Source organism: Aythya ferina (assembly GCF_964211825.1).
Source record: "Aythya ferina genome assembly, chromosome: Z".
Lineage (NCBI taxonomy): Eukaryota > Metazoa > Chordata > Aves > Anseriformes > Anatidae > Aythya > Aythya ferina.
The window spans coordinates 21,116,955-21,139,597 of NC_140299.1; the positions used below are offsets into that span (position 1 = coordinate 21,116,955).

Genomic DNA, 22,643 nt, shown 5'->3' on the forward strand with positions numbered 1-22,643 from the left:
GTTGGAGGCCTCTTCCAACCTAAGTGATTCTGTGATTATGTGGGAACTAGTGCCAGAAGACCCTTAGTAAAAAGGAGATGGGGAGAATCTATACTTTTGTTACCACAGCCATGCATTCTTCAGGTCATTGTGCTACAGGATTTTGTTCTGTTTCAACTGATTTTATGTGTTGCAGTTACAAAGCGAAGTAGCCAAAAAAGCATGTTGCCGACTGAAATGTTAGGATGCCAGAATTCGCTTGATGCAATTAAAGGACGTTTTTTTCTTACATACCTCATTTAACCTTTTTATTTCTTTTTAAAGGAGCTGTCATCCTGAGTTTATTACTTTAATAAATATTAAGATGCATGATAAGCTCACATTTTATTTATTAAAATAGAGCATATTTTAGAGTATTGCCATTTATTTTAGCATTATCATTTATATTAAAATATAAAAAATGGTACTACGTGTTTTGAGTCGGGAAAAGGTTGTGGATATTTTGAAAAAAAAAAAGTCACCAGGTCTTTGCTATAATTTTTTCAGCAGGTGTTTTCAGAAGACTTTCTGATATTGAGTAAAATTTCAAAAAACACTGCAGTTGCAATAGTTGACCCATAATGCACTTGCTAGTGCTTGAATGGTGTTTGTCCTTTGTTCTTTTTCTTTTTCTGCTTCACATATGCATAGAAGGCAATGGATACATCCTGGAAGATGCTGTTTTCTCCTTCTAAGCAGGGGTTACTGTTAATACTTTGAACTCTGTACTGAGAACATTTTAATCACTTTTAGTTCTATAATTGTTGTAAGCAGCTAACAGACACTCTTTCTCTCCCTCCTCTCTCCATCTTTTCTAACACAGAACTGCTCCACAAAGGAGTAACCTCCATAACAAATCTTGAAGGTTGGGTGGGACACCCTTTGGATCCAATCGGCACCCTCTTCAGTAGCCTCATGGAAGCCTGCAGGGTGGATGATGAAAGCTTCCACGGATTCTCAGACTTCATGGGTAAGGCTGTGCAAAGGGAGCTATATTTTATACATCTTCATTAACCAGAAACATTTTTCTATTTTTCCATTCCAAATTAACTTTAGAGCCAGTGTTATTATAAGAACTCATTCTTGAAAAAAATCTGTATTTCGTGCCTGAAATAAAAGCAAATAAGCTTTTATAGCAGCAACCCTTTCCACATACCTTCCCCTGTCCTTTTTTCTGAGACATTACAGAAGATCATAAAATCATATAATAGTTAAGGTTGGAAGACAGCTCCATAGATCTGCTTACAGCAGTGTCAACTACAGCAGGTTGCCCAGGGCTGTGTCCAGTTGAGTTTTGAATAACTCCAAGAATTAACACTTTACAGCCTCTCTGGGCAACCTCTTCCTGTGCTCAACAACCTTCACAGTAAAAAAAAAATCTTTTCTTATGCTCAGATGGAACATTGCATTTCAATCCGTGCCCATTGCCTCTAGTCCTGTCACAGGCTACCACTGAGGAGAGTCTGACTGTATCTTCTTTACATTCTCCTGTCGTATATTTATATACATTGGTAAGATCCTCCTGAGCCTTCCCTTTTCCAGGTCAAACAGCCCCAGCTGTTTCAGTCTCTGATTGTATGAGAGATGCTCCACTCCCTTAATCATCTTTGTAGCCCCTCACTATATTTGCTCCAGTATGTCTGTGCATGGGGTAGCCCTGAACTGGGCAAAGCACTCTATATGCCTCTCACCAGTGCTATAGAGAGGAAGGATCCACTTCTTTAACCTGCTGGCAACCCTTTTCCTAATACAGCCCAGGGTTTTAATGGACTTCTTAGTTACACATGCACATAATACTTCAAGTGAATGACAAAACACTTAAAAATGGTAACATACACAGTCTACAAAGAATGTTAATTGGAAAGTAGTGTTGCAGAATTTATGCATGTTTTCAGTCAGGTTGTGTGTGCCCATTTTAATTTCAATATTTGCTTCCCAGGAGCTTAAGTGATGCATTCTTCATTCTTAGTCTGTTTCCATGTCTGCAGTATTTTGTGTGCACCCCATCCCTCTACAACTCTTTTACATGCACGTTCCCAATTTCCAATCTTCTTGGATCTTTGTCTCTAAACTCATTGTATTCAATTAGATTTTCTTCAGTAAACTTCTAAACCCATAACCACATATTCTGGAAGAACTTTTAATTAAAAGAAATCAGAAATCAGATTATTTGCAATTACCAAAATGCCACCACAAAACAAAACCCTGCCAACAAAACAAAAAACCCCAATAACCCACAAAATAAAAGTATTATGTGTTGAAAAGTAACTTCCCCTTACACACGTGTATGTGTTCTGCCTTCTCATATTCTGCAGTTGCCCATCTCCTTACATCTCTCCATTGTAATGTTTTGTTCTCTACTAGGACTGTTAACTGCTAGAGGTTGGAATAGCGTTTTGTCTATGGTATATCTGTGAAGTAGCAAATGAACTGGTAGTACTCTTTAAAGCAATTTATGGTTTGGTCTGTATGAAATTTACAGTCAATCTTTACTAGAACTAAGAATTGTTATGTCATTAAGATTTAGATACACTATATATGTTTATCATAAATACAACTGTAACATATAATGCAAAATCCTGAAAAGAGCTCCAGCAAACACTGAATAATTAAAAAGTTGTGAAGTTATCATGCCTACTGCCCTTGCACAATCCTAATAACCTCATCTGAAATCTATGCAGAGGTATAAATGCCTTCCCTTTCCACTTACACAACATTGAGGCTTTAAGGAGATGCAGAAATGAATGGGGGGAAAAAAATTAAAAAATTGAAATGCATCTTCCAATTTTGGTCATGTTAACACAAAGCTGGAGAAAACCTGTCTTTCTCCAAGTCATACAGTTTAAAGACAAACACTTTTATTTTCACTTGAGTGGTTATTTTTTGAAACCTAATTGTTTTGTGTATTTCTCCCTTGTGAAATTGGATCAGGTAGTTTACATTGGATCTTTGGATCTTGAAATCAAGCTAAGTAATTTAAATCATTTAAACAAATAAATACTGACAGAGGTAGCATTTGTAAATGTGGCAATATAAGCAGATTATGGATTAGAATGGCTTACTGATGTGCTGTTCTTTGTTTCACCCTTTACAGAGAACATGGGGCAGTGCAAATCTCTGGAGTACCAGCACCTGCCTGCACACAAGTTCTTAGAAGAAGGGGAATCTTATTTAACGCTGGCCGTGGAAGTAGCATTGATAGGGCTGGGACAGCAACGAATAATGCCAGATGGCTTGTATGCACAAGAGAAGGTTTGTCGAAATGAGGAGCAGCTCATTTCTAAGCTACAGGAAATTGAATTGGATGATACTCTGGTGAAGATTTTTCGAAAACAAGCAGTCTTCCTATTAGAAGGTAGCTCAATATAGATGCTAACTGCTTCTTTAAACTGTCTACACGTATAGAAGCCCACAGAACTAGTATTCCTGTGGAAACTGACCTTACATACTTAAGACATTTTTTGATGTAGAACTCCAGCAAAATGTTGTTTTCAGTCTCATATGAAAATCGAGCATATGTGAAATAATACCATGACTGTAGAGATGAGATATCTGCTGACTTATGAGCCTTCAATTTTAATTTTTATTGCAATTTGTTCTTTAGATCTGTTACTTGTTGTAATCTCCATATCCTAATTATACAGCCCAGACTCACAATTTAGTCTTATAGACATCAGTTATCAGCAGTTCTCAGGTAGCAGAATTCTAAAGGTCGCTTGCATCCTGAAAAAGGACTGTCAGCTTTGTAAATGCATGACGATTTTTACCTCTTTTCCCAAGTGAAAAGCTTAGAAAATTGACTTAAAATTGTTGGGACAGAAGTATAACATTTTATTTGTAGCAACTAGGAAATGAATTCCCTCTGGAATTTCAATCATACATGAAAATTAGAATATGTGTTCAAATATTGAGGCTTAAGGCCTGATCATGTGACTAAACTGCGACTAAGGAAATTTTCTGTTTGGGAATTGTGGTGGATTGCAATAGAATCTTCAGGGAAAAAATTGCATGCCTTTGCCTTTAGCTTTTAAAAAGGCTTAACATACCACTTAGCCTCATGTTTAGAAAGTAGCCTCATGGGTTCTGAGGTTGTCTTTCTTGCCTTTTTTTTTTTTTAAATGGAAGAAGAAACTTTAAAGGAACTAATTAGCTGAAGGTAAGGCCCAAGTTTTGAGTGCCCGCTCAAGGGATGGCAGGAATATTGCTCTAGGTGTGTTGCAAGACTGTTACACAGCAGTCAGGTTTTGTTTTCTTTCTGTGAGACATTTGTCTTTTAAAACTTCTCCTTTAATGGAAAAGACACAGTATGTCCAGATCCTTAAAGACTTTGGTACCTGCTGATGATGCCATTTGAAACTGCAGAGAAGCTGCACCATAGAGAGAGTTTCCATTATGGTATGGCTATACTGCTGCTTTATGGCCTTTGGACAAGAGCAGCTGCTCACTGGATCCAGCTATTAGCAACCACAAGACAGGGATCCTATGGATTATAAAATCAATTTGCTGCATCTCCATACTGTTAAGGATGCTTCATGAGGAAAAGGCAGCATTTCTCTCAAATGTCCTCTCATAATTCTGGTTTACTACTTTGATCACTGATACTTTGTCATTTTAGAGTAGTAAATAAGTGATCGTAGCAAAAAAAGAAATAAAAAAATCTGCTAAAATAACTACCAATGAAATTGTGTTGAGCAGTGTACAAAGAGGGTCTTGCATTACTGTTTGCTGAAAAATTTAGCTTTCCTGCAATAGCTTCATCTTACGCCAGGTTAGTCAGAAACTGTCACCTCACATGGAGGAAATGCTGTGCTGTGATTGAAGATCGTAATCATATCGATTGTGTTTTTATAGTTAAAGTCTTGTGGACATAATGAAGAAAGCTTAATCCAATATTAAGCTGATTTCTATGTTAATGCAGATTAATGCTTGCTGTATGTAGCTAACATTTGGTGTGTGGGAAAGCAGAATGTTAAGACTGTGTTGCAAGAACTGTTTTTTTTTTTTTTGCGCGTTAAGTTAATGTTAAGTTTTTGTTTGCAAAGTCAATGGCAGAATATATTTTCAAATAAATGCTTTGTCATGTATTCCTCATGTCCTAACTGAGTTTCTGACTGACCACCAATTGGTAAATGTACACGAAATGGTTTGTTTTGTTGAAGCAATGCTAGCTAGTTTTCAATGGCTTTCAACTTCACTTAAAATGATTATATGAGGCACACTGTGTCACCTACTAAATCTTGCCATTTCCATTTTAATCAGTCCCAGTCTTCACAAATGCCCACCTATGGAGCTCAGATTTTTTTCCATGCCTAGTGATTTTTATCTTTGTGTGTTGTGCTAAAGTGCCAGTCAGAAGAACATTGCTGAAACAGCTGTGCTGCTCTTAGCTGTTACCACCTCCATCTCGTGGAGTTCATCCTCCTCTGCAGCAGAAGTGGCTGCTGCGTAAATTGTGCACATCCTCATCTGCTTCAATGTAGGGCCAATCATGTTAGTCTGAATTGCTGCTGGACACTGTTTAAAGGACGTGTGACTCTGCAGTGGAGAAGTGTGCTCACCCAGTCATTGTCCATTCAGGTGTGGTGGGCTGAAAACTGCAGGAAGAAGTAAAATCCGCTTCTCCCGCAGTAACTCCTAGGACTGCTGGCTGGTATCTGTGCTGTAATTGCCCAATAATACTTAATGTATGATTCTTATTCTATATCTTGCAGCATTTTATTCTAGCTGCTGAAGTCAAAAGCTGCTTAACACAGTGTTCCTGTTAACAGGAATAACAGCCTCAGGGTTGCAGGGAAAATGTAAAAATGGGATTCATAGTCACTGTGAACATTCAGAACTCAGCAAGAAAATAGTTGAATTTCAATTTTCTTCTAAATTGTCATTTCTGCTGTCAATCCTGACACCACTGTTATGAATTTGAAATACTGCAATGACTGCACTGAGTATGTATGAAATCCATTGTCCTAGCAATTGGGATAGTTTCCCAAAGCAAATAAAATTTTTAAGATCATGGGATGTAACAGACTAGCAAAACGAGCTTTGGTATAAAGTCTGACCTAGTCTTCTCTGGAGACAAAGTCCATATCCAAGGGTTATTTAAATACTTAATGTCACGTGAGACATTAATAGGGATCAAGTGCTGCTATAGTGATTGGCCATGAAACTTCAATCAAAGATATGCACTTTTCCACTGTCACTACACTTTTTTTTTTTTCCCACAATGAATTTTGAGAAAGAAATCATGCACCAGCAGTGGGTGCATAGGGAATTGTATGCATAACAAAACTATATGGAGGCAAAACTGGTTTTAACACCTTTGACTTTTGTATACCATAAACTTGTGGAATGAGCCCCATAACGTGCTGGAACCATTCTGTCGTTTGAATGTGCACTGGTAGCATGCTTAATACTATGCAATTTGCAGTCTGTCTCATTTTCTCAAATAATATATAGTATGTAATGCATTTGTAATATATCGTTTATATATGGTACATGTAGAGTATGATTCACAAAAAATATCAGTGCAGTTTTTAACTTTTGTACAGCAAAGTCTGTCTCTGAATTCCAGTTCTAACTCAGGATATAGCTAGTGGTTTTGAAGGTGCAGAATTCGTGTTTTAACAATCTGTAAAGATGGATGTTCTCTTTCTCTTTCCTACAGCTGGACCATATAGTGGTTTAGGTGAAGTCATCCATCGAGAGAGCGTTCCAATGCACACATTTGCCAAGTATCTTTTCACCTCTCTCCTACCTCATGATGCTGAATTGGCATACAAAACTGCACTGAGAGCCATGCGGTATGTATTCACAAATCATCTAGAAACACCACAAGTAGCAGTTGAGAAAAGGGGGGGGGGAAAAGCTTGATAAAGACCCTTTAAGAGGAAAGAACTTTGGTTTTGTCATGTCTAAACGCAAGTGATGTTTGTAATAACTACAGTATAATCATCTATAAATGTACAATTAGTGTTTACCTGCAACTGTAAAACAGCATTCTTTGTTACAATCTTTTGTTCTAGAATACCCCTCTGGTATACCACCCCTATGTGGTTTTGTGTTCAGCAGTGGTAGCTCCAGCACGTGTCCTCACCCATGGGTTTGTGTGCACGTGATGGTAGTAGTGGTGAGGAAATAAGGAAAGAGACATCCTACCAGCAGTGTCAGTGTCTAAGTCTGCTGCTTAGCCTGTTCTGTAGGACTATTTGTTCCACCAGTCATCTTTATAAATTAGCTCTCAATAGTAGATTTGAAACCATATGGTGTGGTCTGAGCCTGTGTTTTTTTCTTGTGCTTCACAACTAAGCAGTCTTGCACGCTTCTGGGTGAACACTGGGATTTAAATGGAGTATGTCATATGACAACAAAATGTGTGACTTGCATCTCATTTGTCTTCAGTAATTGGGAGAAAGATGTTTCTTGGGGAGTGCTCAGTGTGTGTTGGCTTAAACTCAGGGCAGGCCAGATTGCTAATGGTGGCTAAGAAGAGTTGTGAAGGAAGTTTCAGTGGCCTAAATGATCAGTGAAAAATCTGTGTTGTCCTCCTACAGTGCAGGCCTCGTCTGGATTGCTTGGTTGCTATCAAGAACTTGTAGTAAATGGTGGTTTACAAAGAATAGGAGCAATCAGGTACCCAACTAGAGACACGTGTTGGGTTTTCATGGTCATTATTATCAGGAATGATTGCACAGTGATTGAAAGACACGCTATCAACATAAGTAGTATACAGCTTCATCAGACAGTTTATATCCTAGTGGCCTGAAGATACGTATTTTTTGTAGTGTTTCTGCAGAATGCTAAACAGGGAAAAAACAGTTGTGTGTTCAAAGGACTAAACGCGAGAAATTCAGGAGCTAGATTAAGAAAACAAAAATGAATTATTTACAAACTGTTGAGAACATTCAAACATTACGTTCAGAGCTGCCTGGGTCAGCTAGGTATACCCCTTTTCTATCATTACAAGTTAAGTGCATCAATAATCCTGGTTATATCAGATCAGCAAGTTAGCATAAGATGTGTATTAAAAAGAGAAAAGTTGGTCTTTTTTTTTTTTTTTAAATAGACTTGTGTCTTTGTTTCCAGTCATTATCTTAAAATGTTTCTCATATATTTGTTTGTGTGGGGTTTTCTTCTTTAATCTAAGATACATTGAGAGGTTGGAATAGAAGTACTTTGCATAGCACACCGGATGCTTCAGTGAACATGACAGCAACATGCCATTCCTCTTGAACAAGGACTTGGGCTTTCCTCAGAAACAAATCATAATTGAAAACTTCTCTGGAAGCTTCCTTTCTCTGCTGGGAAAACAAGCAAGATGCTGAAATATGATGAAATCTCCACTTAGTCTTTGGGAGCTCCAGGCTTTTTTTTTGGCATGAAGTTATCAGCTCAGCTGAAGTTGTTTCCCAGTATCGGAAAGATCTGCCTGTTTGTTTCAATCTGGTGAAATCACAGGAGACATCAGCAAAATGGGGCCTGTTCTCCATATCCTTTCTGGTATCACCTTGTAAGGCTGATGAGAATTCAGTCCTAGACAATAGTCAATCTTTCTGCATTTTATTATTTGACAGTCTTCAGAAATGTAGACTCCCATCTTGAACTGTGCCAATGGCAGATACAGACACTTTCTATTCCATGTCTGTCTGCATTCTTCAGTACTTCTCAAAAACCTTTAAGAAGGTTGGTTACTCTTCCCATTCACACCAAAGTGGTATTTCATGTTACAAAGAACTCCTGATAAAAGCAAAGGAAAAAATGACTTAATGTTGCCTTGAGGGGGAGAAGAGAGCAAACCTGTAGGCTGAATGTTTGTCTTATAGTTGTGAGGTGGAAAGGATCAAAAGAGAGAAATTTGAGCATCTTTTCCTCCATGGCAAAGAGGAAATGGCAATGTCACAGACAAAAATCTCACCTGGAAATGGGTAAAGGTGCTGCATAGGAATTTATACAGCTGCTTATGCTTTTTGAAGCAGAACATATTTCTTTCTTCAACATTTTTTCAACGAAGTTAACTTTTCAAAACCATAGCTAATTGCTTTCCACACATAAAAGTATTTAGTGTCAGTCTACGCTCAAGTCTACATGAATCATTGACCCATGACAGTAGCTCTGGAGTTTTTGCCTGTCTGTATTCAGTGTCATCTGTTTGTGCTTCATTTTTTATTTTTTTTATCTTCTTTTAGTGTGTGGAACACACAGTATGAAACCAATAGAAGCTGAGACTGTAATGCCTACCATGCACCTCAGATTTGCAAGGATTGAGCGTGCTGTCCTTGATGGTCACTTCTGTCTGCAGTTCTCTTCTTGCAGCACCATAACATATAGAGCAGAGCCTTGAAAAATGTGGATCTGCAGTGACCTAGTTGACTGCTCACTTGGAATCTGAACATTTGGCTTAGTTTGACTGATCCGTTGTTAAGCCTTAAATTCACCCAGGGTTTGGGATCCAGGCTTTAATGGTGATGTTTAATCACAAGGTAGCCTTGCTAAGACCTAGCAAAATAACTGATGTTTGAAAGGGGAGGGGAAAAAAAAAAAAAAAAGAAGCATGCTAAATCTGCTGTGGCTTGTGCTTGTTCTGATGTTCCCTAATCTTGCCAAAATTGCATGAAAGCCACCGATTCACAACAGCATTTCCTTTTCACAGTGAAGGAACATAGAAACTGGCAATGAAATTCAGAGTGACAAAAGATTTCCCCAAACAGCCTCTTCCTTTCATGTTCTTTGTCTATTTACTGTTACTCATAACCTAATAATCCCTTTTGCATTTTGTAGTTGGAATTTTTCCTGTTTATTGAAACCATTTAATAATACATCTTTTTTCCCCCCCTCTCTGTGTATGGAAAAAATCAGCTAAAGAATTTACACATATTTTATTTTTACACACACAAAGCTACGTAAAAAGATGCCTCAGTGGTACTAGGAAAGAGATTTAACTTGATAAAAATCAAAGGGGCAGTTGGTTAATCTGTATTTTTTCATACTAGCATGCACATACATGTGTCTGAAAATCGTAATGTAACTCACTGATGGTTATTTATGTGGTGTGCTGTATTTATATGTGCCTGCTAAATACCCTGACATATATTCAAAATGACCTTTCTTAGTGAGTTCTTAAAGATACTCTCATATGCCTCAGGAACCTAGAGAAAAATGGTGGACCTGTTGCAGATACCTTAACACTTTTATCTTAAGGTCCCTGTTTGTACTGCGAAATGAAAGCGTCATACACTCTGGTTTCAGAAAGAACTTAGGTATTTATTTGAGTGCAGAAAATTGTAATATGTTTATTTCATAAACAATATTTCTGTCACAGAAAATCACAATGCATTGGATTTTTAAAATTATTCAGTATTTATCAAATTCCCTTTGTCTTTCCAGATGCATTCCTACTAGAAAATCTCTTACATGTGAAAGAGGGTAGAAACAGAAGCATGAGTTAGTGACACAGGGCAAATAAATTTTTGAAGTCCTAAACCAGTACATCCATCAGATCATGGAACTGAATAGTTTGCTCAAGTGGAAGTTTGGAGTAAGGTGTGTGTGTCCCCCAAGAGAACATTAGATATTTGATAAGTAATTGTACAGGATATGTGTAAATGAAATAGAATAGCTTAAAAATGTATCTGTTCTGCAGAAATACCTTAGCCTACAGCTCCTGTAGAAGTGAACTAGCCTAGCTGCTGGTCATGTTAGAGTTGACCCTGCTGAGAGAATCCAAATGGCCTTCAGAAAACTTCGCAGAGAAGTCAGACACTGTTTCATTTGTACCAGCATTTGAGGTAGTTAACTTAGACCTAGCTTGGCTATGTCCATATGAGCTGTTGTATATCCTTAAGTAGGGTTTCATAACTCTTGCTATTCTGCGTCTTACTCTATAAGGGCATTTCCTTTGTCTGTAAAATTCTTCACAGTAGAGGTGGATGTTCCAAAATTGACTTATCTGACAGTACTTATGAAGTAGTTCGGAATTTCAAGAAACTGTTTGTAGAGGATGCTGCACTGAGGCTTAAATATGTTCAGACACACAAAGATGTTCCTTCTTGCTTTATTGGATAACAAGAAATAGGACAATCTTAGACAAGGAACAGTTGGCATGTTACAGGTGTGAGTCATTAGGAAGCCTTAAGTATAGCAGCACAGTAACAAATAAGTTCACTTTTTTGAACTGTAACTTGCTATAGTGTTGTAAATGCCAGAAAATGCGGATCTTAATCCTAATCAAGAAACTGATGGTTGGAAAGGTTTTACTTCTGGGTATTATCTGTTACTATCATTTGATGTCTCAATAACCTTTTGTGTCCTGAAACTGTGCTTAACTGTCTTGAATATAAATGCCTATTTTCATTCAAGCACTTCTGTTTTTTCTGTTGGCATTTATGTTGTATCTACTACATTGATTTTGGGTGGAAGAAGGGCCATCAGTTGAGTCTCTGTTACTAGCCATCACCTCTGTCACAGTAGTCAACAACAATAATCTGAGTTTTCTAAGTGCAAGTACTCATTGGTGGATAAGACTGTAGATTGATACGTACTCAAATTCTTTCTTCAGTATTAGAAAGTGGAGCCTGAAAAGTAACTCTAAAGGCAATTTTCCCCATCACTGCTGTTCAGGACACTAACATTAGAATATGGAACATTATTCAAGACTGGTAGGCTAAAGTTTAAGGACTTTTAAAAAGGAGATCATAGTTGAACACTGAAATGCCCTTCTTGAATGCCCGTCTCCCTTACTTTGCTAAACATTTGCAAGTGAAGAAAGTTGCAGTTGTGCATGCAGTAATATAGGAAAATATTTATATGTATTCTGGAGTATGATGGTGAACAATTTTCCTTCTTGACGTCTGTGTTTCAAAGACTGAAATGTTTTAGGTTTGTGGATGGTGCAGAAAATCTTGGTTGTCTAGACTAATGGATGGCTTAATTGTCCTGTGAATTCCTGCAGATGCCTGCTCGTAAAAGCAAATTTGCCAAATTTGGTCTTTTCAGATTTCCCCAAGAAAAGTGACTTTTCAGTATCTTTTTATACCCAGACAGGTACATTTCAGAAATAAGGTCAAATGTTCTTGTGGCTTCAGTTTTGCTGATGAGCAACCTAATGTAATAATGATTTAATGAAAGAGAATTTCTTCCTTATTTCAGGTTGCTAGTATTGGAATCTACAGCTCCTTCAGGAGACATGTCCCGCCCACACCACATTGCGTCAGTTGTTCCAAACCGGTATCCCCGCTGGTTCACCCTAAGTCACATTGAATCCCAGCAGTGTGAGCTGGCATCGACCATGCTAACAGCAGCCAAAGGTACAGTACTGTCAGTTACGTACGCAACTAAATGTATGCTTTTAATATTACATGAAGTAAACAGATTTTAAAAGTTGTGTTTAGGAGTCCAAATTACACTCTGTCAGGAGCTCAAAATGGGAACAACTAGCTGAACTGACTTAAACTTGTCACTTAATCTTCTAGCAAAGTAGTTAAACTAGCTAGGTGGTAGCCAGATGGGCTTGTTTTAAGGCTGAGGAGACAGCTTCTTGTTCTTCCGACACATTATGTAGACTGTGAGACCCAGGAGTGGACAAGTCACTTCTAAATTCACAAATTGGGATGACTTTTTGGTATGTGCTACACTAACACCATCAGGCACTAAAAGAGTTTGTACTCCCTTGTATCTTTTGTTCATATGTGATTTAATTAAGGAATGTTTATAAAAACAAAATACATACGACTGAATCATCATGCTGTTCCTGCAGCAATGGCAAGCTCAATTATAATGGATCTCTTGATGTTCTGGGAACTTGTTCTGTTTTGCTGATTCTGTTTACATTTTGCAGGTGATGTTCGGAGGCTGGAAACAGTGTTAGAATCCATACAAAAAAATATTCACTCTTCATCACACATCTTCAAACTCGCCCAGGATGCATTTAAAATAGCAACACTCATGGACAGCTTGCCAGACATCACTCTTCTGAAAGTTTCACTGGAGTTGGGCCTTCAGGTATTCCTCTTGTTCATTATTACTATAGCAGAAGACAGGGATTTGGCCCTGTGTTGGTGGCACAGCCATTTGAGTCACTGAAAGCCATACTGTCTTGTGCTCTGTCTGGAGGTTTTAGATTTTGTTTGCTAATGTGAAGCACCATTGACCAGCAAACATAGAACAAAGGTCTTCTCAGCCTCTTTGTGCCATTTGAGTGGAAAGAGATGGAAGCGGCTGGCTGCAGGGCATTCTTCTGTTAGGGGTAAGAGAAGACTCATGCAGTGAGGTCAGGAGTTTATGCTGGGGTGATCAGAGAGCAAAAGTATTCTGCTGTTAAAAAATGCACTAGATCTTTTGCATGGCCTCGAGGGGCTTCTTACTATTCTTCCCATTCTTCCCTGCCTTTTTTTCCCCAAATGAGATTTAGTAGGTGCTTGCTGAATTAGCACAGAAACCCAAGGTCAATCACAGTGTCCTGATTCTAAGGCAGATTGTGCTAACAGTAGCCCTCTCACTTTCTTCATCAAAATGCACTCCACATACTTTGAGATGGCCATCTGCATTAGACTCAGCTGGAAGTGTACAAGAGCCTCAGTTCAGTTTTAAGGCTCTTAGGAGAGACTTTACAAGCTAAAATGAGACAGCAAGCTTTAGGTATCTGGAGTGGTATTGCCGTACACTGATGAATCTTGGAGTTTACACAGTTCATTTCATCAAAAATAAATCTCTTCATCACTCTTCAGGGAGTTCTTCAAAACAACATGCAAAGATCAGGAAACCACTTATTACTTTGCTTCAGTAAACAAAGCTCCAAAGAATTCTGGGGAAAGGAAATTGTATCCCAGTTGCCTTTCATGCCAAAGGAAGGTAGTATTTGCCTATTCTAGACTTTTAGAAGCTAAAGTCATTAATCAGAAAGCTGAGATTCTGTATGCTTTCTTAGCCTTTCTTATTTTTAAGGTTGCTGTGGAAAACAGCTTCTTGTTTTGCATCTTGGTAGGTTTTTACTTTAAATGTTTGTTTACCTGAAAGAGAAAGATCTTTGTTTGACCTGTGAGTCACCTCAACCATTCACCAAGTATCATTTAGAGGAATCACTTTGGATTCCGCTTTATTTATGGATACCCCTGTGTGGTTGGTTGTGTCATCAGAATGTCTTCAGTGAGATTTAGTGAAAAAAAAATCATAAACTTGCACTTCCTATGAAAAGGTTCTTCACTGGGAGGGTGGGCAGGCATTGGAACAGGCTGCACAGGGAACAGGTCATGGCAGCGAGCTGCCAGAGTTCAAGAAGCGTTTGGACTGTGCTCTCAGACATCTGGTCTGATTTTGGGTGGTCTCTTCCAACTCAGGATATTGTATGATTCTGTGATTCTTCCTAAATCCAGAGCTTGGGATAAACTGGAGTAGAAATTGTCCACTGTTTTGTTCCAAGGTGATATCAGCAATTTCATAACGTTCACTGGGATTTCTGTGACAGAAAAGCCTCTTAGATTGTTCTAAACTGAGGAGTAATGTATGGATTCCTGGGTTCTTTCTCCCTATTTCCACTGTCAGCACATGTTCTGTGACTCAGAGGGAAGATGTTTAAACTAGTTGTGGAAAGAGGTCATCAGCATGGGTAAATGGGCACGAAACTCCAGGTGTATTCTGTCCTACAGAACCTTACTGGCACAGATGGTGTAAGATCTGCAATAGCGGGAGAAACATATTCCCATACTTGCTTATTGTATGGTACTTCCATGCAAGTATTACCGCACACATGCAGACACGTGCTGCTGGCAGAACTGCTGAGCAAATTAGTGCAGGTGATCATTCGATGCATATTTAGAAAGTGGTGTCCTTTCCTTTAAAGCCTATAAATAAGTATATAAACCTTTCAATGTGTATGGTAAAGGGATTTGGCCCTGCTGTGGAAGCTAATGGCTGACCGTTTCTTGCATCCCTTATGGGTAGTGAGATCTTCCATCCATAGTGTGGATGCTCCATCCCTGGAGGTGTTCAAGACCAGATTAGGTGAGGCCCTGAGCTATTTAGTGGGTGGTGTCCTCTCCCTTGGGAGGGGATTGGAATTAGATCCCTTAGATTAGGATCCCATAGAATTAGAGAATGGTCCCTTTCAGCCCAGGCCATTCTATGATTCTGTGATCTTCCATTCTTCTAGAGTAAGAAACTTTAAAAAATCTACCAGGACAAAGTCAGGTTTATTCCCAGTGGAGAGACTTTAGCTTTCAGACAAGCTATGTGATCCACAGAGGTCTTATGTCATTTCCAGATTCATTGACCTGCTGAGAAGCTCTCTTCAGTTGATAGCGTCGGTCTTGGACAGATCTGAAACTTTTTTTTTTTTTTTTTTTTTTTTTTTAAGAAGAGGTGTGTCAAGAAGAACATAAGTGAGATAGTTCTTTGGACACATGCATTATGGTATAAATTAATTTCAGCTCCTCCTTGATCAAGACATCAATACATGCTTTATTTGAAATCCTTGTGTTTTTTTGTTTGTTTAATATCATCAGTAAGGGCCCCCTCTCATACTGTTCTCATCAGTTTAATCAAATTAAAATGACCTGATTCCAAAACAGTTCAAATCAAACTTTTCTGGGTCAAGGAACTAGATATAATACTGTGCTTTGCTCTTAAGTTAGGACTGTCTACACCAGAGTTGTTATTATGCCCACTGTGCTTATGGAAGACTCTTGAGACTCATCTGTGTACAGACCACCGCAGAGAGGAAAGTCATCAGAGAAGGCTTTCAGAGAAGTCATCATACATACCCTTTTTAAACCTTTTTCCTTCATCCATCAATAGCAGAATTCAGTCCATAAAGCTCTCTTGTTCTTGGATTCACTCTAGTTGGGGGGAAGCTGAAAATTCACCTTGAATGTTGGAAGAGCATTACCCTTTAATTTTGTGCACATAAGTAAAGGAAGTCACCTAGATTCATTCTCTTTGATAGAAAGAATAGGACATTATGGCACTCCTGAGTCATTTGACTTGCAGATTCCTCTTCTTCTTCCAGAAATAGTTTAATCAAATGGGTGTTTCCATGCTCTATATTAGCTATATTTTCATATTTAAAACCATGTTGAGTTGGTCCTTACGGATCAGTTTGCTTTGTTTTAAAATGCTATTCTCTGCTCTAGCGTTTAGATTACTGTTTAGTCAAACTGATATCGCAGTGTTTGAGGCCAACAAAGCCAACAAATTTCTTACAAAACAACCAGTTACCAAGCTCCCAAGCTACGAATGCTTAGGGGCTAGTGTGGCATCACTGGTGGTTGCTTATAACCACACTTCTTAAAGATTTTCTGTTATTTCATGCTCCTCAATAGGCTTTCCATATTCTTAATTATCCTCTCTACAGCTGAGGACTAAAAGAGGTGACAGGAGTAGCTGGTATGACAGAGGGCTACATGCCACTTTGAAATCACTTTAGTATTGCGAGGGCAAAGAATTGAGAACCCTCTTGCAAGTGCTGCTGACTCCAATCTGTTTAGTGAGTGTATTTTATGACTTTAATATGTATAGTTCATTGCTGAGAGCTTTATGATTGACCTACTATGCTTTTTATTTCATTGCTACAAGTAGTAATGCCATGGTATCATCACTGATGTTGTAAGGGGAAAGCTGCTACTTTCTTGACTGAAGTCTATGGGGACTGTTCAATTAGCTGAAGCAAGCTTTCTCTCTGTGCAGTGCATTATTTTTTTTCTGAATAAAAGTATTTGCACACATTTTGAAAAGCAACCTAGGCAGTAACTGCAAGTGGTAGAAAACATGGGCACTACAATCAAAGCTTTAAAATCTCCTTTTTCTGTGTTTCTGATGGTTTTACGATGGGATTTCTTCACAGGGTATACCACTCAGGTAGAGAAGTCATCCCTATGAGAGTTTTAGTAATATCTCAATATGTTTGGAAGTATACGTGTATCACTGTAGAAGTAGCAGGCAGTTGAATCTCAGTAGAGCCTTAGGTGCTGTCTGTATTGTTGAAGTCAATGAAAAGAAACGCACATGTAAGGGAAAAGGGTTAGTTTGTCCAACAAGAGTGGACATGTTTCCACTTTAAAGACTACCTTTCATAGAGGGAAGAGGCACAATAGAATTTCATTTGAATCATTAGTAATTGATTAGGCTTTGTTTTGTTTTTGTTCTTCCCTAGTATAACAGTCTCTCATTTAGACTTGAAAGACCTGCAGTTGGAATTACTCTCTGCATGCCCTTCTAAAGTAGCTGAGCAGTATTTTTCAAATCTTTTGACATACCAGTTGAAAAGAGGTAACAGTGAAAAGGGCAAGAGTCTGCCGTTTTGAATCACAATGTATCTGAATAACTTAAATACCTATTTTTTGGTATATTGTCTTGGTTTTGCAATAGGATTAATTTGTGTTGTTTTAATAGGTGATGCGGATGACACTGTCAACACTGAATTGGCGACGGCGGGAAATGGTGAGGTGGTTGGTAACATGTGCAACAGAAGTAGGTATGTTCTGAGATACTACTCAAGGGCTCCTGCCTTTTCATCAGTTAATCTTAGATGGATTGATCCTGCTTGTCAATGCCTAGCCTCTGGAAATGTCTCACACTTCTCTTGATCTATAAAATTCTTTCATGTAGAAGATGTTTATTGAGTGTTTTTCTATAGCACATGATAGAATAGGCACAGGCCAAGCGAGACAACAGTTGAGTAATGCAGTGTGACTTGTTCCCTCCACAAGATGGAGGGGTGTATTACCTCCTGGGAGATATCCAAGGTTTCCCCTTCTTCCTTGCATGCTCTCTCCGGGTTTGAGGTTGCAGCAGAGAAGAGGCTCATTGTTATGGGCTGCTGCACCGTGTTTCAACTTTGCCTTCTCTGAAAGGCCAACTTTGGGGTGCAGGAGAGATAGTTATCCGGTCAGCTGTGGAGAGGAGGAAAAAGAAAACAGATGAATGAAATGCTGACAATGCTTCCCACTCTGTGGGAAGAGATCCTCATTTTCTTATTTTTATTTTTTTGGGACCCTGAATAAATCCAAGCTTAGAGTGTTACGTGGTCATGACATTGTGCAACCCTTCGCTCAGCACTGGAAAGCAAACCAAATAGTAATGTACCTCTTGTTTAAATGTGCAAGGTAAAAAAAGGTGGGAGCAGAATCCACCTCATATTCAGAGGAGGACAGCAGTGGAATATTAGTACACGCAGCAGGATATTATTTTCACTTCTTTGTGTTGCTGAGACATCCCTTAGCTTCTATATTCCAGATTACCATGTGCAAGATGAGGATACAAAATCCAAAAGCGAATATGGGGGCATTAAAAACTAACTGTAAAAAAAAAAAAAAATAATAAAAAATCAGCAGCTGTGATATTAGGGACAACATAAATAATATGATAAGGGAACAGTTTTAATTGTCAGTAGAGGTATTTCTGGAAGGCATGCTTTCCTACTGCATTTACTCCTTTTTCATGTGTTCAGGTTGGATTGTGTCTCGTAGATACTTCTTCATTTCAGAACTTCATAAGATTGCTGATGCTTATTCTCTGAATTAGTTTCTTTGCTTTATGCTTAACTGGGAAATTCATGTTGCCAGTGTCTTAAGAAAATACAGTTTGCCTTTGTATGCCCTCAGCCAGAAAGCGTTTCTTGTCTGCAAATTTTCATGCAATGCTCGTTTTATTGTTTTTATATCTTTGCTATGATAATTATTACTGAAGTTATCTTACAGATATTAGTGTCATGGTATTATTTTGTGCAGTTTCATATTGGCAAATAAAATGCTGGTTGTAATACTCCTTTAAATTAGTTTACATATTCTAATAGAGGTATCCCATAAAGAACCTATAATGTCATGCAAAGTACTCTTGAGACTTAATCAAGTTGGTAAAGCAAGGAATCTGTTTATAAATGAAGATCTTTTATTCTCTGGCTATGCTGAATTTTTGCACATGAGTTAAGGGGCTTGCAGGAAGCATCAGAGTCCTACAGAGAAAATGAGGACCTCTGGGTGTGGTTTAGGTGGGCTCACAGATGTGCATAAACTGCCTCTAGCAATAATAAAGCACTCTAGTTGGCTATAAGGTTCAATTTATGGAACCCATCAGTCACCATTCCCCCTTCCTCCCCCTGCCAAACAAACAAACACGCACACACGCCAGGAACAAAATGATTCTAAGGAAAATACCTATTTCAGATAATAGCCAGTAGTACATATTGCTCCAAGTATTTCCCTAGTAAGGAGCTTGATATTTAAGTGCATATGAATATGATACAAGATATATCGAAAAACCTGTTGGGAGAGTGGGAGAGGATGGGGGCATTAGGATTTTCATGTCCTTTTTTTCTTTTTTTTTTTTTTTTAAGGGCATACTTAATATTAGATGCCATGGTGTAGATGCTAAATGGAGCCATTTAGCATGTTTTCACATTCTTTTGTGTGTGCGCTGTACCTTGAGATGCACATTGAGAAAAGGAGTTAAAATTGCCATTTAAAAATGTTTAATGTAGTAAGAGCTGCTTTTGAGTGATGTGAGGAGACCAAATGAGTCGGAACTTGTTACCCAAATGGTCTTAAATACAAGTAAAACAGCACAGTTGTCACACCAGGAAATTAAGGCTTATCTTGAAGGCTTTTTTGTTGTTCTCTGCATTTCAGTGATTGCCTCGGAGTTTGCACAGTAGCCTTTGTTTTAATGTCCTTTTCCAGCCATGTTACATGGGCCGGTCTTTCTTGCTGAGGCACATCCCCTTGGATGTACCGGTAACCTCCTAGACCTTGCTGAAAATGTGATTTCTTGCTGAACATCTGTATAGCTAAGTTTTATCAGTTGTGGCTAATCCTTTCTTTCTCTTCCAGGTGTTTATGCACTGGATAGCATCATGCAAAACTGGTTTACACTTTTCACTCCAACTGAAGCCACTAGTATTGTTGCTACAACAGTGATGTCCAACAGCACCATCGTCCGTCTGCATCTGGACTGCCATCAGCAGGAGAAGCTGGCCGGCAGTGCTAGGACGCTTGCCCTACAGTGTGCCATGAAGGATCCTCAAAACTGTGCCCTCTCTGCACTGACATTATGTGAAAAGGATCACATAGCTTTTGAGACCGCTTACCAAATTGTTCTAGATGCTGCTACAACTGGCATGAGCTACTCGCAGCTTTTTACTATAGCACGATACATGGAGCACCGTGGTTACCCCATGCGGGCCTACAAGCTGGCCACTTTGGCCATGACGCATCTCAACCTGAGTTACAATCAGGACACACACCCTGCCATTAATGACGTTCTGTGGGCATGTGCGCTCAGCCACTCCCTTGGGAAAAATGAGCTAGCAGCTATAATACCTCTGGTGGTCAAAAGTGTCAAATGTGCAACAGTACTGTCAGACATTTTGCGTAGGTGTACTTTGACCACTCCTGGCATGGTGGGACTTCATGGAAGGAGGAACTCTGGTAAGCTCATGTCACTGGACAAAGCCCCTTTAAGGCAACTCTTGGATGCTACGATTGGAGCCTACATTAATACGACTCATTCACGTCTCACTCACATCAGCCCTCGACACTATAGTGAGTTTATAGAGTTCCTCAGCAAGGCCCGAGAGACCTTCTTAATGGCTCATGATGGACACATCCAGTTTACACAGTTTATTGACAACCTAAAACAAATCTACAAAGGCAAAAAGAAACTGATGATGTTGGTTCGTGAGCGGTTTGGTTGACGAAAATGTGTGAATGGGGGGGGGAGGGAGGGGGAGGGAAGGGGTGGTTTGTTTTTACTTGAGCCTGCCTTTGTATCCTTTTTAACTTAAAGAAACAGAGCCACACCGGTATTATATGTGTATAGTTATATTGAGTTTGCAAACTAAACTGTCATGTTGTGAAAGTTTGTGTGTTTAATTTTTTTTTTTCCTTTTTTCTGTTTTGTATGAGAGAGAGGTTAAAAAAAGTTTGGTTTACACTGAGTATATGTTGTCAAGTGGCAAAAGCCCACATCACTCTCCTGTTCTTTCTGTATACGTTCACAGCCTCAAAAACAAACATATATTGCAATGGCTTTAAAAACCAAACAAAACACCTCCATCCTGTGATAAGTACCTCGAATGGATTCAGCTTTACTCCTTTGTAACTCATCCTTACATTTCAGCGTATTTAAACAAACCAACAAATGAAATACTAATAGTTAAAAGGCTGACCACGTGGCTTTGCAGTGCTGTTCATCCAGAAGCATGGCACACAATGCTTGTGCATGTGGAAACTTAGCGACTGTCAACATACATTCTCAGGGATTTATCAGAAAAATTAAAAAAAGAATGAGAGCATTTATTGTACTGTATATATATTATAGTATATGTCTGAATATTGAAAAATATAACATTAACTAATTTATAAAAAAAAAAAAATCTATGTAATGCAAAATACTTGAAGCTGCAGTAGCTTGGTTTTAAACAAAAAAGAAAACCTATCAGAAGGACTAAAGTGCGCCTTGCTTCAGGGTTGGCTCAGGTGGTGAACTATATGCTGGGCATCTATGCAGAGCCACCTTACGGATTGCATGGTTGGACTGATACCTATTGGGGAAAATTTTATATATATATATTTATACAACCCGTGTATACATATATATGTATACACACATACACACATGCTTGTAACAGGCACTATAGTAAAGACGGACAACAAAAAGTACACAGCCAGAGCAGCAAGCCTTAGCATTAAGAATACAGTATGCCAGAATTGGGGTTTGTGCCTCCTAGCCTAGAAAACTTAAAGAAATATCCTTTTTGACACAAAACGCAAAATGTTTTCCAAAATGATTGACGTGATACATTACGCCTTTGCAGTGAGCTAATAATAAGCTAACCTTTGTGCACAAATAACATATATATATATTATATATATATATTCTGCATAGGATTTTGACTTTGTGCAGGACAGAAAGTTGTGTAGGTATGACTGTTCTACTTTTCAGTTTGTTTTTTTTAATATATTTTATTTTCTCTAGAATTACTCAAACAAAAGCAGCCTTCTATCTTGCCTTGTCTTAATGCTTTAAAATAACCAAACTGGAGATCTAACTACCAAACTGTTCATTATATTATTAAATACCAACTTTGGTTACAGTATAGTGTCTTTACTTTAGCTGATGGTTCTGTATCCTTGTGCTTTTTAAAGCAGTTTTTATGTTTTGGTGCAAAAGTTGTCCAGTGTCTCTTGTTCCCTTCATTAGAGAACATGCTAGAGGTATGTTTGTAGGTATTTTTGTTTAGAAAAACTATTTCATGCTCTCCATTTTATTTATTATAATAGGTAAAAAGGTTGTACTTCATCACCCATGTAAACATGCTCATGAAGTTGAAAGTAATTAAGATTTGATACACTGATATCAATTTATTTATGTAACTAAATCACTGTTTTATAAACTTGTTAATGATCAACAATTTTTTTGTTTTGATTAAAATTAGTTTTTTGAAAGTTGATTCTGCCTCCTTTATGGTGTCTGTTACTGGAGTTGAATTGTGAATGAATGGATGGTCCTTAAATGCCAAGCTTACAACCTTGGTGCATTTTGGTGGTAAGCAATTTGATCACCGAGAACAGAAATGTTTTGTTCCTCAAAAATCTGTTGAGGAATGACAGTGCTCATAATTGCACCAGGTATCGTGCAACAAAGAG

The 22,643-nt window shown here is 38.4% G+C and overlaps 1 protein-coding gene across 3 annotated transcripts in view; it reads left to right on the top strand.

Annotated features, from left to right (window-relative positions):
• Nucleotides 1-20,701, top strand: part of ZSWIM6 (zinc finger SWIM-type containing 6) — a 113,301-nt gene extending 92,600 nt beyond the window's left edge. For all 3 annotated transcript variants that reach the window (XM_084504293.1, XM_084504294.1, XM_084504295.1), the window contains 7 exons: nucleotides 842-988; nucleotides 3,113-3,373; nucleotides 6,680-6,815; nucleotides 12,157-12,314; nucleotides 12,845-13,008; nucleotides 17,392-17,473; nucleotides 19,827-20,701. In XM_084504293.1, the coding sequence (XP_084360419.1) occupies nucleotides 842-988; nucleotides 3,113-3,373; nucleotides 6,680-6,815; nucleotides 12,157-12,314; nucleotides 12,845-13,008; nucleotides 17,392-17,473; nucleotides 19,827-20,689 (1,811 nt within the window). In that variant the 3' untranslated portion in view covers nucleotides 20,690-20,701. The remainder of the gene's footprint in view (nucleotides 1-841; nucleotides 989-3,112; nucleotides 3,374-6,679; nucleotides 6,816-12,156; nucleotides 12,315-12,844; nucleotides 13,009-17,391; nucleotides 17,474-19,826) is intronic.
• The last annotated feature ends 1,942 nt before the right edge of the window (nucleotides 20,702-22,643 follow it).